General features: G+C 40.9%; 1 protein-coding gene across 2 annotated transcripts in view; it reads right to left on the reverse strand.

Annotated features, from left to right (window-relative positions):
- AP3D1 (adaptor related protein complex 3 subunit delta 1) overlaps positions 1–14,000 on the reverse strand; it is a 68,880-nt gene extending 54,880 nt beyond the window's left edge. Inside the window, exon 1 of one of the 2 annotated variants that reach the window (XM_065422012.1) lies at positions 13,902–14,000. In XM_065422012.1, coding sequence (XP_065278084.1) covers positions 13,902–13,997 — 96 coding nt within the window. In that variant the 5' untranslated portion in view covers positions 13,998–14,000. The remainder of the gene's footprint in view (positions 1–13,901) is intronic. The other variant, XM_065422011.1, reaches the window with a different exon arrangement.
- Between the last annotated feature and the right edge of the window lie 289 nt (positions 14,001–14,289).

The following is a 14,289-nucleotide window of genomic DNA, read 5'->3' on the forward strand; positions in this document are numbered from 1 at the left end:
TGCAGCTGTACACTCCCCACCTCCACGACCTCTTTGTGGTTGTGTTACATAGCTGGCAAGGGCTTCATAGGTCCCCCATTTTCCCCCATTGATGCTTAGAACATTCCCTGAGGTGTCAGAATTGACCTGGTATGGCAGTCTAATTTATTGTGTTACATACTGACAAACAGGAATGCCACTGAGTTGAGTGTAAGGCCCCAAGTTCTGCCAGTAACAACACACATTTGAGGGAATTACATGGGGAAAATGGAGGCATATTTGTTCCCCCCCCCACCACCACCACCACCACATTTTAGCCAATGCCTAATTAAAAAGGTATTTCTGTCCTCCAAGTATTAAAGACATTGGCTGACAGGCTATTTCATGTAGTGACTTTTCAGCTTCCCACAATATTCCAGGGCTGTTCTATACTTTTGCTTGGATGCTATAAGGCTAAGGGCTTGTCTACACTGGAAGGGCTACAGCAGTGCCGCTGTAATGCTTCAGTGTAGACACTACCTATATTGACTGGAGCAGTTTTCCTGTTGGTACAGGCAATCCACCTCCCTGAGAGGCGGTAGCTACATTGACAGAAGAACTCTTCCATTACCCTAGCGCTGTCTACACTGGGGGTTAGGTCAGTTTAACTACCTCACTCAGGGATGTGGATTTTTTACACCACCTGAGCAACACAGCAATGCCAATTAAGTTCCCAGTGTAGGCCAGTCCTAACAAAGAGTGACCCTACTTCCTCAATGCATTCACATTTTGACTTTATTCTATTAATCTTATTTCTCCAAGCTTTTTAAAAAAGAGGAAAATTAGGAAAAGAGCTCTAAGATTGTGGAATACTACCCAAAGGAAAGGATTGGAAGCCCCATCTTTTAGAATTTTAGGAATAAACTGGACAAAGCACTAGAATCTGTAATCTAGATAGAGAACAATTCTTATAAAGGAATGGACAAGATTATCATCATTTTAACCCTCAGGAGCCCCAGTCATGGACCAGGACCTCACTATGCTAGGTAGGCTCTGTACAAATACAGAATATACAGTCCCTCCTCCAAAGAGTTTACAATTTAAGTACAAAACAAGAGACAACAGATGGATACAGACAGGGGATTACAAGGAAACAATGAGATAATACTGGTCACAGCACACCAACATGAACTAATAGGTATCTTCCATCTCTATTTCTCTTCTGAATGGAGAGGACAAAAAAGTTATCTAAATGTCATTTAACAACTTTCACAATATATTCTTTCCTATAAATGGCAATAGGATATGGCACCAACCTAGACAGACAATCATCCACCTACATGAATTTCTAAAATATCCATCACATTAACCTCTACATAATCTCTCTTAAAAGACAGTAATTTGTCTAACTGAAGGATGCTCTTACTTTTCACAACGTATCATCTTCATTTCTAAGTTGCCCATTGCCATATTATATGTTGAGGCCTAGATTCATATACATATTAAGAATATACTGATTGGTAATATTTGGTAATACAAGTCTGCAAATAAACACTGTCAATATGTTTAGGATATACCATTTAAACACAGATAAGTCTCCAGTAGCTGTCAACTTGAGTGTATGGCAATTGATTTAGTGATCAGTATTCCTATTAGACAATTCTCAAGAGTCTTAGTTGTTCCCCACTTTGCACTACAGCAGAGAGAAAAAAGAGAAAAAAAACCTTACAAATATATACATATGTGGCAAATGAAAGCACCTACCATTGTAGACATCTGTTTGATCAAGCTTAATTGATCTCTGGAATATTTTGCAGAAGAATATGAGTGGTTTTACAGAGTATTTTTAGATATATATTTGTTAATTCTGTATTTATTTTACAGAGTCAAAGATGTCCACATGCAGAAGCAATAAGTTTATAAATTAAGTACAGTTTACTCAAATAAGCACATTTGCTCAAAATGAACCCTTAACAGTAAAAAATGCAAAGACAAAACACTGTATAAAGACACCAAGCAGAACTAGTAAAATTGGCACACCAGAAATGTCCACGCTTACTACAAAAGAAAAAACAATATAGGAAACTCATTCTGCTCAGGAAAAATAATTCAAGAAAGTGAGACTGGCAACTACCTCTCACAAATATCCCAATTTCTCACTGGCAACAGGTTGCTCATTTTGCTAGTTAAAACAACTATGAAATCAAGAACAAAACCCATTTCAGTTCAGGCAACAGATGTAAAGGCAAAAGTTAGTTTTGCCTTCTTTGCTTCTTTCTAAAAGGGTTTGTGTGAAGCATTTTAAATGGTTACAACTATCTTGTTTTTCTGGGAAGGCTATGGATGACTGAGGAATTAATAGACTATGATAGTTACCAAGCAAGTGAAACCTGATTGAATCAAAAATCACTCAGACTTTAAAGCTCTAAATGCCTTATTTAACCCAAGAGCGTAACAAAAGACCTCAGTTACAGTCGCTTCAATTAAGGCCTGGGAAAGCTGAAAACCACTTCTCTGGGTCCACCAAGGAGCCCTCTACAAAAGAAGGATGACAAGACTCGACATGCCTGATATTATAGAGGTAAAAAAAAAAAAAAAATTTTTAATGAAAGCCCTTTCTTTTTTCTTTTTTAACTAAACAGCTATTCACCATTTCCAGACTCAACTTTGAGGCCAACAGAAAATCAAACTGAGTATTTCCTAAATGAGCAACAATTTGTGGATGGATTTTTAAGAAAAACCATTTCACACATCAGAGTTTTCTGACTCCCTTGAACCTTCCACTAAGCATCATGGAACCAGATATATTTCTACACTTCTGTACAGTATATCAGGCTTTGGTGAAAGCATGCTTAGCCATATACAAATAAACCTTTTGTTAGGGGCAGTTGTGCTTATTAACATTGTCTAAATATACAAAAAACAGACAAAATATTAAAAATATATACAATTTGAAACGTAGTACTACAGTACATGCTAAGCCACTGATGTTCTAAATGATAACGTTGAGCTGGATAATGAAAAGGAGAATGGCTCATGTCAAGTGGCTGTTCTTTATAAGTCCACTACAAATGCTTTTTTTGCTGAGTTCTACAATTCAAGTCTGTAGAACAAGCAGCAGATGAGATAATTGTCCACCTGCTCAAACCAAACTTATAGTCCTTAATACAGTGAAGACGTATCACTGCCAGCTATAACAAGTGAGTGACTCAATTCATTCAGGCTTATGTTTATTGTGAAAAACAAAAACGGAAGAGCTTTCTTATACAGCTATATTAACACCCACTTACTACACCTAACAACATTTTATCAAATACAAACCACACAGGATGGAAAAGTTAAGTTTAACTATTAGATCAACAGTATCTAAAACTGAATGCAAAGAAAGACTTGTCTGAACAAATTAGCTTCCGCTGTCTGTGTAATGAAACAAAGAAACGTGATAAAGGGTAAAATAATAGCGCTAAACTGTGTTCCATGAACTATTTCTGTAATTGACATCTTGGCCAAAGGTTAGAGACACTTAGACATTTTCCTGAAGCCTTTTTCACAGATATATTTAACGCGATTCTAAAATATTGCCATAGCCATTTTCACAGTTCAGGGCAACTGTACCTGTGTTTTCCGCTCATGGTCCACCAGTGGCAAACATTCTAGGCTCCCAGCTCCTCAGCTGCCAGCCGTCTTGGCTGATGACCCATGTCTCTCTCCTCCTTGACCAGGAGTTTTCCTGGCTGCACAGTTCATGAGTTCCCCAGCAAGTCAGACTGCCTAAGGAGGCCTGTTTTGCTTTCTCCTCAGAGGCTATAATCAGCATAATTGTCCCTAGTTTTAAGACACCACACAGCCTAAGCAAGCACATTTATTCTTAAGGTGAAAGCACTACAAAGAAAACATTAACAACAATAAATGAACCTAAACGGATACTAAGCTTACCAGAGATCACCCCCAATTCCAACAAGGGTTCTGACAGGTGATCAGTCCAAATCCCACCAAGGGTTTTTTCCTGTGGTTGCAAGTTCATAACAGCTGTTAGCACAGAACAAGAACCCCATGAATTGTTCACTTTGAACTTTATACAGTTTGTGCCTTTGATTTTGTCTTCATGTAACAGAAGATGAGCAGACAAAGGTCCTCTCCTTAGGACAAAACTTTGAAAAATTAAGTCTTTATAAAACTGAAGGGGGTATATTTGCATACACCTCACCCTACAGATTTCCTAGGAAACCCACCTGTTTGCTCCAGAAGTTCATTCTTGCCTGGCACATTGTTTCAAATAGTACTTTGGAACTCATAACACTTCCCAGAGTTTACATTGGTCATGTTTCCCCCAGATACAAGTTACATACAATCCCATAATACTACCTAAACTTTGCATTTATAATACAAAGGACTCAAACTATTTTAAGCTCAATTCAGTAAGATCTCTCAAAGATATTGCAGGATATTGCTAAATATGTCACAGCCATTTTAAACATGTCTTCTCATAAGAACATACCACTATCAGCTTCTACTAGGATGAATTATCACTAGTGTGTTGTTAACCATATACTTCCTGTACCTTTTCCTTGTTCAAATATCTCCTTAATTGTACCACTTATTTATTTAATTATCTTCAGAATATACCTCAGTGCCATCTTTCAAAATAAATACTGTCAGCTTTTAATAAGTTAGTGAACAGAGGCTTCTTTATAACTGGTCCCATGATTCAGTCTTTTTGATGCATGCAAATAGTTTAATACCTCCTCTGCTGCTCATTATGCCACAGAAATGCAATATGCTGCTGAAGAACATTTCTATACTAACTACTCTAAAGTAATCTAACTACATGAAAGATCTTCTCTAATCTGCAGCGAAGAGGAGGAGCCTTAATGAGGATTGTGGACAAGTGCCAAGCCAGGAAAGATCAGAAGCAACAGAGGCTCTCTCTCAACACAGAGCAGAGACAGCTACCATCTTTAATCTCTCCTGTGACTGCATCAACAAGCCGCGGGGAATACAAAACAACTCTCTGAAGAGCCATCACTGAAGAGCAAAACTGAGTCTACAGCCCTTCTAAAGGCACCCTACTCCCAAACTTGGATGTGCAGATTCTCCTTAAGAGCAGCCATGGATGCAATGTCTATCGCAGCACTACCAGCAGGAAGGTTGAGAATGCAGGAGCAGCAACATAAGTAGACCTGCTTTGGGATTTCAAGTGATGGAGGTGTACACCAGGCAACATGGCACCCTGAATGCAGTAATCACCCACACTGGCCCCACCAGCATTCTGCAGATCTGTGCTTAATAAATCACAAGTCTAGAAGTTAGTTTTTAATGGGGAGGTTACAAAGCATGAATTAATGAAATGCCATTGAACTAAGTATTCACAGTATAGTTGACATCTTATTTTTGTTGAAAGTTTCTGGAAGTTCTTCTCAGCTTGCAAAATTTGTCTTACATGCTCTCCAAACTTCTTAAAATAAGCTACTAGCAAGAAGTTTTGCAGAACTCTCCTCACCTGCTTGCCTAAGAACCACCTTTATTTAATCTATGAGTAAATTGATTTTGCTAAAATAACAGGAGTACTTGTGGCACCTTAGAGACTAACAAATTTATTAGAGCATAAGCTTTCGTGGGCTACAACCCACTTCTTGATTTTGCTAGGCTGTTTTAAATACACAGGTGAGAGAGCTGCAAAATGATCCATTAGCCTGGTTGATTCAAGCTTCTTACTCCCTAATAAAGCAATCATTATTGTGTGGCCAGAGCAAGTTATGGGTACTAGCTGTGCCTCAGACAACACAAACAAAGGTTCAACATAGAATGAAAGCAGAAACGTAGTGAAGGCTAAACTCTACATTACCCTTTATAATTATAAAACACACAAAAGTCACTTGTTTCTTATTGTTGCCAGAACCCTCCCCTTTGCCAATGCCACAAAAGAGCTAAGTAGGGACACTGGCTCCACTTCTAAGGTGGAGACCAGGATTCTTGCAGACTGGCAGGTCCTTATCAAACCCTCTTTTGTGTAGCATTTCCAATTCTGGGTTAAAGTACTTGACTAGTAACTCCTTTGCCTTTTGCAGGGATTCAGCAACTCTCAGCCCATTCAAGAGTAGATGGAATAATGATCTCCTTCAAAGATCTTAACACATAGGAACTGATCAAGTATCAGTGAATTTAAGGACGGTACAGACATGTCAGATGAACTGCTTATTTCCTACCAGTAATATTTTTCCAGTCAGATTTCTAGCATTCATCAGTTTCCCTCATTTTATACCCCACCCTGTGCCCATTACTATGTAATATTTATAATACAGTAGTCCCCAGAGGCCAAGCAGCCAAGGCCCCATTGTGCTAGATCCACAAACACAGTTAATGACAATCCCCATCCCAAAGAGCTTATCATTTAGGATGCCTCTGAACTCCCTATTGAGACTGGCATTTTTCCAGCTGAAGACAATTGTATTAAACTTTGCAACTAGTCAATACAGGTCTTTATTCAGTAAGAAGGATGGCTTTTGAGAAATGTAAATCCATTGTCTCCAAATACACACCAAGAAGGGGAGCAGGGTCACCAAAACCCACCTAATTCTTTCTGGCAATTAAACCCACCATTCAGTATGGAGTACTCCCATTAGACCACTGGGTTGATTCTAATTCAGGTCTTAAGTTTTTCCACCTAGAAACTGATTACATAACCATCTTAAGAGGAAGGGAGCAAAGGATTTTGTAACTTTGTACCCTGCCTCTTTCAGGAGCTACAACCCCTCAAATTACTCATTGTTGATTTATCACTTTACATTATGCATGGAAAGATGTGTTTTTCAATACTTTTTATGTTAAGAGAAAAATTCTGTGAAGGATTCATAACTCAGTTTTGCCTACTGATGAAAATTCACGCTCAGACATGAAAGATGGCTTCTGACTAGCTCTAAAGTGCAACCAAGGCCAAAGTGATCCTATTACCATATAACTGTTTTTTCTTAAAGCTGTCAACTGAAAAAATATGAAGTCCTAATCCTGTCATTCAAGAAGTCTGTCCTATCAAAGGCAGAGCATAAGAGCAATTTTATCCACCAGTTATATGACAATCCTTCAGACATTTTGTGCAGATTTTGCCATAAATACACGAGACCACTCCAATAAACCTAAGGTACCTGAATTACAAAGACACATGGTCAGAGTGTAAAACTCCTCAGTAAGTCTCTCTACCATTTTGCCCCAGTTGCTTCACCTAACCAGGTTTTTATAATGGCACCCCTCACCACAGTATCTATCACAGTACCAGATAATACTGCTCTCTCATGGGGGTGACAATATTTATAACACACTGAAGATGCAAAGTGATATGCAAGAGCTAAACAATTTCAGTGCCAAAATCCTCCTGCAAGCAGATTTCAGGTATGGAACCATGTACCTTTAACCACATCAGTCCCAGCTAGGAAGGCCCAGAGCAAACATCCAATACACTTTCACATCATATGGTGCACAGATTCCTTGAAAAGTTTTGCCAGACACAGCAACCCACTTCTTCCTTTAGTCAGCTGTGCTGCAAGTGCTCCAGAAATGGACACCTATTGTGATAACTTATTCCATATGATATAAATTCACCTAACACAAAGGATAAAATTAAGTTTTACGTCTGCCCACCGCTCTCACTGCCAGCAGGATGTGTTTCCCTGGTGAATCACAAACAAGACAGAAAAAGAATGGCATGGCAGAATGAGACAGATTGTTATTTGTTTTCCCTGCTTGCATGCATGCGTTTCCCTACAATTTTATCCAGGTACAGGGAAATGCTGCAGAGATTCACATGCCACTGCATGTGATTCCTCAAAAGTAAAGATGATATGTGAGGGGTGGCCAACCGTGGTTCGTGAGCGACATTATTTACTCCTTCTCATAACCCAAGGACTAGGGGTCACCAAATGAAATGAATAGGCAGCAGGTTTAAAACAAACAAAAGGAAGTATTTCTTCACACAACACACAGCCAACTTGTGGAACTCCTTGCCAGAGGCTGTTATGAAGGCCAAAACCATAACAGTGTTCAAAAAAAGAACTAGATAAATTCATGGAGGATAGGTCCATCAATGGCTATTTGCCAGGATGGGCTGGGATGGTGTCCTTTGATGATTACCTGTTCTGTTCATTCCCTCTGAAGCACCTGGCATTGGCATTATTGGTCTGACCCAATATGGCCATTCTTATGGTGTTTACTAATGGAATTGAGCTACTGGTTTAATTAAATTGCACTTACGATGGCAAATGTCAGCTCTTGCAGAGGAGTGGGGAGCTGTCATATTTAAGAGCTGGAAAGATGGAAGCTTATAAGGTTTATTTCAACCAGAAAACATTGCACAATCTTGAAGAGAAAAGTGTTGCTTGGTGGAATTGCTGCATGCTGATTTTAATGTAATCCACTGTTCCCCAGAAGACAAGTATCAACACAAAATGATCACTCTCACAGATCTTGCGAGACAGACCTGTCCTCGCTTACAGACAAGCTCCCAACCTAAAGCAAATACTCACCAGCAACCACACATCACTGAACAAAAACACTGACCCAGGAACCTATCCTTGTAACAAAGCCCGATGCCAACTCTATCCACATATCTATTCAAGTGACATCATCATAGGACCTAATCACATCAGCGGCTCATTCACCTGCACATCTACCAATGTGATATATGCCATCATGTGCCAGCAATGCCCCTCTGCCATGTACATTGGCCAAACCGGACAGTCTCTACGCAAAAGAATTAATGGACACAAATCTGACATCAGGAATCATAATACTCAAACACCAGTGGGAGAACACTTTAACCTGTCTGGTCATTCAATGACAGACCTGCGGGTGGCTATCTTACAACAGAAAAACTTCAAAAACAGACTCCAACGAGAGACTGCTGAGCTGGAATTGATATGCAAACTAGATACAATCAATATAGGATTGAATAAAGACTGGGAATGGCTGAGCCATTACAAACATTGAATCTATCTCCCCTTGTAAGTATTCTCACACTTCTTATCAAACTGTCTGTACTGGGCTATCTTGATTATCACTTCAAACGATTTTTTTCACTTACTTAATTGGCCTCTCAGAGTTGGTAAGACAACTCCCACCTGTTCATGCTTTCTGTATGTGTGTATATATAATATATCTCCTCAATATATGTTCCATTCTATATGCATCCGAAGAAGTGGGCTGTAGCCCACGAAAGCTTATGCTCTAATAAATTTGTTAGTCTCTAAGGTGCCACAAGTACTCCTGTTCTTTTTGCGGATACAGACTAACACGGCTGCTACTCTGAAACAAAATAAAAGTTAGCCAAGAAAGAAACATGCTTCATAAAGTGTAACTGAACCCACAGATAAAAGCCAGGACAACGTTTTTCATTCAATCTCAGACATTTTTATTTAACCTCCATTATACCTTCTTCCCACAGATGGAATCATGGAAACAGGCCAAAGTGTACCAGACCCAGGATGTTCCACTACAAATGTAAGGTAAAGTAAAAGTTTTTACATATATTAAAAATTTAAAAATGATTCAAGGGTTAGGCAGCAGCTGGCTGGTAATAGGCGGATATTACACACGTTTTATTTTGGCAGAAATTAGATTAAAATATAATGTAAATGCCAAACAAAAAAGTTAATGCTGCAAAATGAAAACAGAGGGAATCTCACCTTCAAAAGCTATTAATCAATAAGCAACGTTATAACAGTAGTACTTTTATAGTATAGGGATAGCTCAGTGGTTTGAGCATTGGCCTGCTAAACCCAGAGTTGTGAGTTCAATCCTTGAGGGGGCCATTTAGGGATCTGGGGCAAAAATTTGTCTGGGGATTGGTCCTGTGTTGGACTAGATGACCTCCTGAGGTCCCTTCCAACCCTGACATTCTATGATTCTATCTTCCTGCTCATATCAATGAGGAAGTCTACTCAGCAGCACAGCCAGTGGGAAGAAATGCTTTTACACTTTTCCAATACATTTTTCAATTCCCCTAATTTATGCATTTATGTTACTACAGTTAAAATAAAATAAGTGAAACCAGAATTAGATAAATTAAGCCTGCGTCAAAGTACTGTATAGAAAGCCATGAAACTAAAAGAGAAAGGACTTATAAGACTCCAGCCTTGCTAAGGGGAATAGAATAAAGCATTATTTATTTTTATTAAAAAACTTTTCCACAATGGACACTGAAACCATGCTTGCTACAGCCACTTTTTCCCCAGATCACTACTGAACAACTGTTTTCAAATATGGTTGTCACTGGTACAGTCCTGCTCCCAATATGGACAGGGGTTTTGTCATTAGAAATGGGATTTTCAAAGGAGATTAACTGATTTACATGCCAAACTCCCACTGAAGTTAAATAGGAGCTGGGTGCCTAACTCTTAGCCTCTTTCGAAAATCCCAGAGAAAGAAACCTCTTCATGCACACAAAGCAAGGGCCATGGGGTCACCACTTCCAGGATGCTTTGTCCAACAGATGCTTATGTCTGCCAGCAACCCAGTAAGGAAAGTTTAACTGGTCCATTCATTTTGATTAGTAAAACCATTATGACATTACAAAACCCTGCGTGAAGACAAACGGCAAGAAACATCTGTTTTTCCATTTTAATATTTGCTTTCACTGGGTGTCTACACTCGTTTTTTTCCTAGCATATCCCACTAGTTCAGCTCCAGCAGAAGCAGCAACAGTAAGAGCTCTAGCATAGAAGAGACTCTAAGCAGGTCTAGCCAATGCAATGCTAAAGATGCTGCAGTCACCAGCAAACTTTGTATATAGTAATGCTTCCACCATTGCTACCCATGGTGGAGACAAATTACAGATATTAATGGTGGGAAGTTGTAGGGAGGGAAATCCTAGTGCAGACAAGGCCTAAGAGTCACTGCCAGGCATCCATGATTTATAATGCTAATTGCTAGCCAACAACAAACACAATAATAGACACCAGCATAAAGTGTGTGTCAATATTTGTTGACAAGTCTGTGTTAGTAAATATCTGCTCTTTTGGACAGGCCAAACCCTTTAGTTGACTTTTAGATAGTCTTGTCTCAAGGCAATCTGAAGATGTACATCCAGACTTGTCAGTGTCTCAATGGCACTTCCTAAACCCTATGAACAATGGAATCAATGGAGAAGTACAGAAGAGTTTTTACTGCTATTCCTAAAGTACTATTTTGATTATTACGGATTGGTACTCGAACACTGGAAAAATATAGTGCTTTCCATCACCATTTGGGAAGCTCTGGTTCAGTTCCCAGTACCTCACTCAAAACTAGCATGTGTTTAAACTGCTCTGCAATGAAATGAGGCAGGGGAAGGAAGAAAGAAAAAATACCTTACATTGTTTAACAGCAACTTCTTTCAGTGAGTAAGTAGCATCTTTGATGGTCTCCCTCCAGAGGGACTGTATATTGTGGAGAATCTTTAGAGAAATAACAGTACCAGTAGGAAATATGCATTTAAATTGCTCAATGATCTGTACATATTGTTGCTGAAACTTGATCAGTTCTTATCCTACTGCATGTGTGAAGATCTAGAAAGGAAGTTATTCTATCTAGTTTTAAATGGTGAAGAGTTACACTATTCATTCTTTGACTCTCTAGATCCCTACAAAAGGACTTACTTGTCAAGTACTTATTCTAGAACTGGAAATAATATACAGTATTCAGTTCTCCTTGACAAAGATGATGGGAGTCACAAAGTAAGGCCTAGGGCCTGCATGAAGATCATAAAGGCACTGATATTTGCAGAGATCTACTGCCAAATAATATGGTGCTCAGTATCTTAGTAGGCCTAGCTGTCCTCTAGGAAATTTCTAATTGTAATCTCCACAGAGTTATTCATCAAGTGTTTATCGAACTAAGTTTTGAGTGGAATAATAATAGCTCAAAGCATGAACTACACAAGCATGGATAAAAGGTTAATATACATATCACCATCGCCACAATAAACAGTCACATAAACACTTGTAAATAATTTATGATATGATCTAACAAAAGCTGGCTCTTTCATTAAATACTAGAAGCTGCTAGGTGCTATTTTTTGTGCGCAGAACACTGAGTCCTTGATAGCAACTACATCTTCCTATGCCACCAAAGCAATACCAAACAGTATTTAAACTACATTATGAAATTGAAAGATTCAGTAGTTTTTCGTGGTATGTGGCTCTAGTAAATACTACCTTGTACTGTGGAGCATCAGTGTGAAATATCCAAATCTAAAGCTATCTGAAAGTTAATGTCTATTGGAAACACTATTGCATTTTATCCTGAGATCAGCAGTGATAAAGAACATACAACACAAATGAATTTTACAATCTATTTGTTCTAGCAACAAAATCTACATTTGTTTCTTAATCCCTTCCATGGTCAATATTATTTTGCTCTTTACTGTATTTTGAAGTTGTGATATGCTATCTACTAGCTTGTCCCAGTACTATCATACTAAACTCCACACCAAGTTACTAATTTTCTGCCAAAAAGATAATTATGGAAGTTGTACACATAAAAGTTTCCAACACCGAGTTTGCTTGTGCCAAGCCTCCAAGAACTTCCTGATTAACGTATACCACATGACAACAATTGATAAAAGAATTCTCATTTCTCAGATAAACTAGTTCTTGATGAGTAATTATTTACTTTCCATCAGTTTCCTGATCTAACTCATAAATAATATAGAAGACTATATCAGGTGGTGACATCCAAGTGCTTTCTACCTTAAATGAATGAATTATGGCATCTATGGAAATGTGTTTTAGACAGAAGCTAAATGAAATTATTTTAACTAAAAAGCTTAATTACACTTGAACTCACTTTTCTTATACTCCAATCGCACCTTAGAAAATAGTCACTTATCTCTTGAAGGCAGCAGACAGGAATTTCTTTACATTACAAATCACATTGAAGAATGAGGTTAGAGAATTTGTAGGACAAATGTAGAGAGTGAAGCCCCTTGGAGGTGCTGCCTCTGGAGATTATACCTGCCTCTGGAGATTTCCATTACTTGCATCTGAAGAAGTGAGGTTCTTACCCACGAAAGCTTATGCTCCCAATACTTCTGTTAGTCTTAAAGGTGCCACAGGACCCTCTGTTGCTTTTTACAGATTCAGACTAACACGGCTACCCCTCTGATACTATAACCAAATACTGAACCAAGAACAAAGATTTCCCACCTGCCAAATCTTTCCCCACTGCTTCTGGCAGCTTCCCTGAATTGGCTCTCCCTTTTAGGCGACCCCGCACAAGACTCTTCTTCCTCATTTTCATTTCTACTTGCCCTTTTCCCCCTTGACAACATCCCCTTTTCAGCAGAAAAGAAACACCTTTTATTTTGATGGTGTGTGTGAGAAAGAGACTCAGACTCGCACAGCCCAGAGAGAGGCAGCAGATGTGAGTCACCCCCTCCAGAACCACACACAGGAGACAAGTCCAGCGTTTCCCACTAGATTTGTATTCTCTTGTGGGCAGCCCTGGCTTGAATGGGAGAGACAGTCATCACCCTCCCCCAAACCCTACTGAGGGGGGGCAGCCCCAGGTGAAGAGAGAGGAGGAGGAAGGCAGCTGCCACCCGCCCCCAAAACCCTACCGAGTGAAGGAAGAGGGGCTGCCACCCCTTCCCCCCAGGAGCCTAGATGGGAAAGGCCCGGGGTTAGCTCTTCTGAGGAAGCAACCTCAAGCCCTCCTCGGCTCGCTGTGGGGTGGGGGGCTGTGGTTCAGACTCCCCTCCCACTCTACCCCCCCCCACCGGATCCTGCAGCGGGGATTTACCCCCCGGCCCACTCCCCTCCTCATAACTCACCAGGTCCTACTCTGCCCTGCTCAGCCGCCCCAGGACCCCCCACCCCCGCCCTGCCCCTCCCAGCCCAGACCCCGCGCCCTGCTCCCCTCCCCCCTCAGCCCCACTTCCCCGGCCCCAGCCCGCCCTCCGCCGAGCCCCGGCCCACCTCGTCCTCCTTGTGGTTGCGGATGCCCCGCACCAGGTCCTGCAGGTTCTTGTCGAACATGCGGTCGATGCTGCCCTTCACCATCTTCAGCGCCATCGCGGCGGCGGGGCCGGGCCGGCGGGGCCTGCGCTCGAGCTGAGGGGCCGGGCCGGGCCGCTGCCGTGTGTGTCCGGGCGAGGCGGGCCAGGCCGCTCACATCCCGCTCGGGGCCGGGCGGCGCGCGCGCCCCGGGGACGCAGGAGGCAGCGGCGGCCCCGGCGGCTGGAATCTCTTTGCTCCGGGCTCCGCTCAGCCGAGCGCCTGACAAAATGGCGGCCGGTCAGCTGAGGGCTCGGCCCCTCCCCCTCCGGGCCGCCACACGCCACGCCACGCCCTCACAGCCGCTAGC

This window comes from Emys orbicularis, chromosome 24, assembly GCF_028017835.1.
Source record: "Emys orbicularis isolate rEmyOrb1 chromosome 24, rEmyOrb1.hap1, whole genome shotgun sequence".
Lineage (NCBI taxonomy): Eukaryota > Metazoa > Chordata > Testudines > Emydidae > Emys > Emys orbicularis.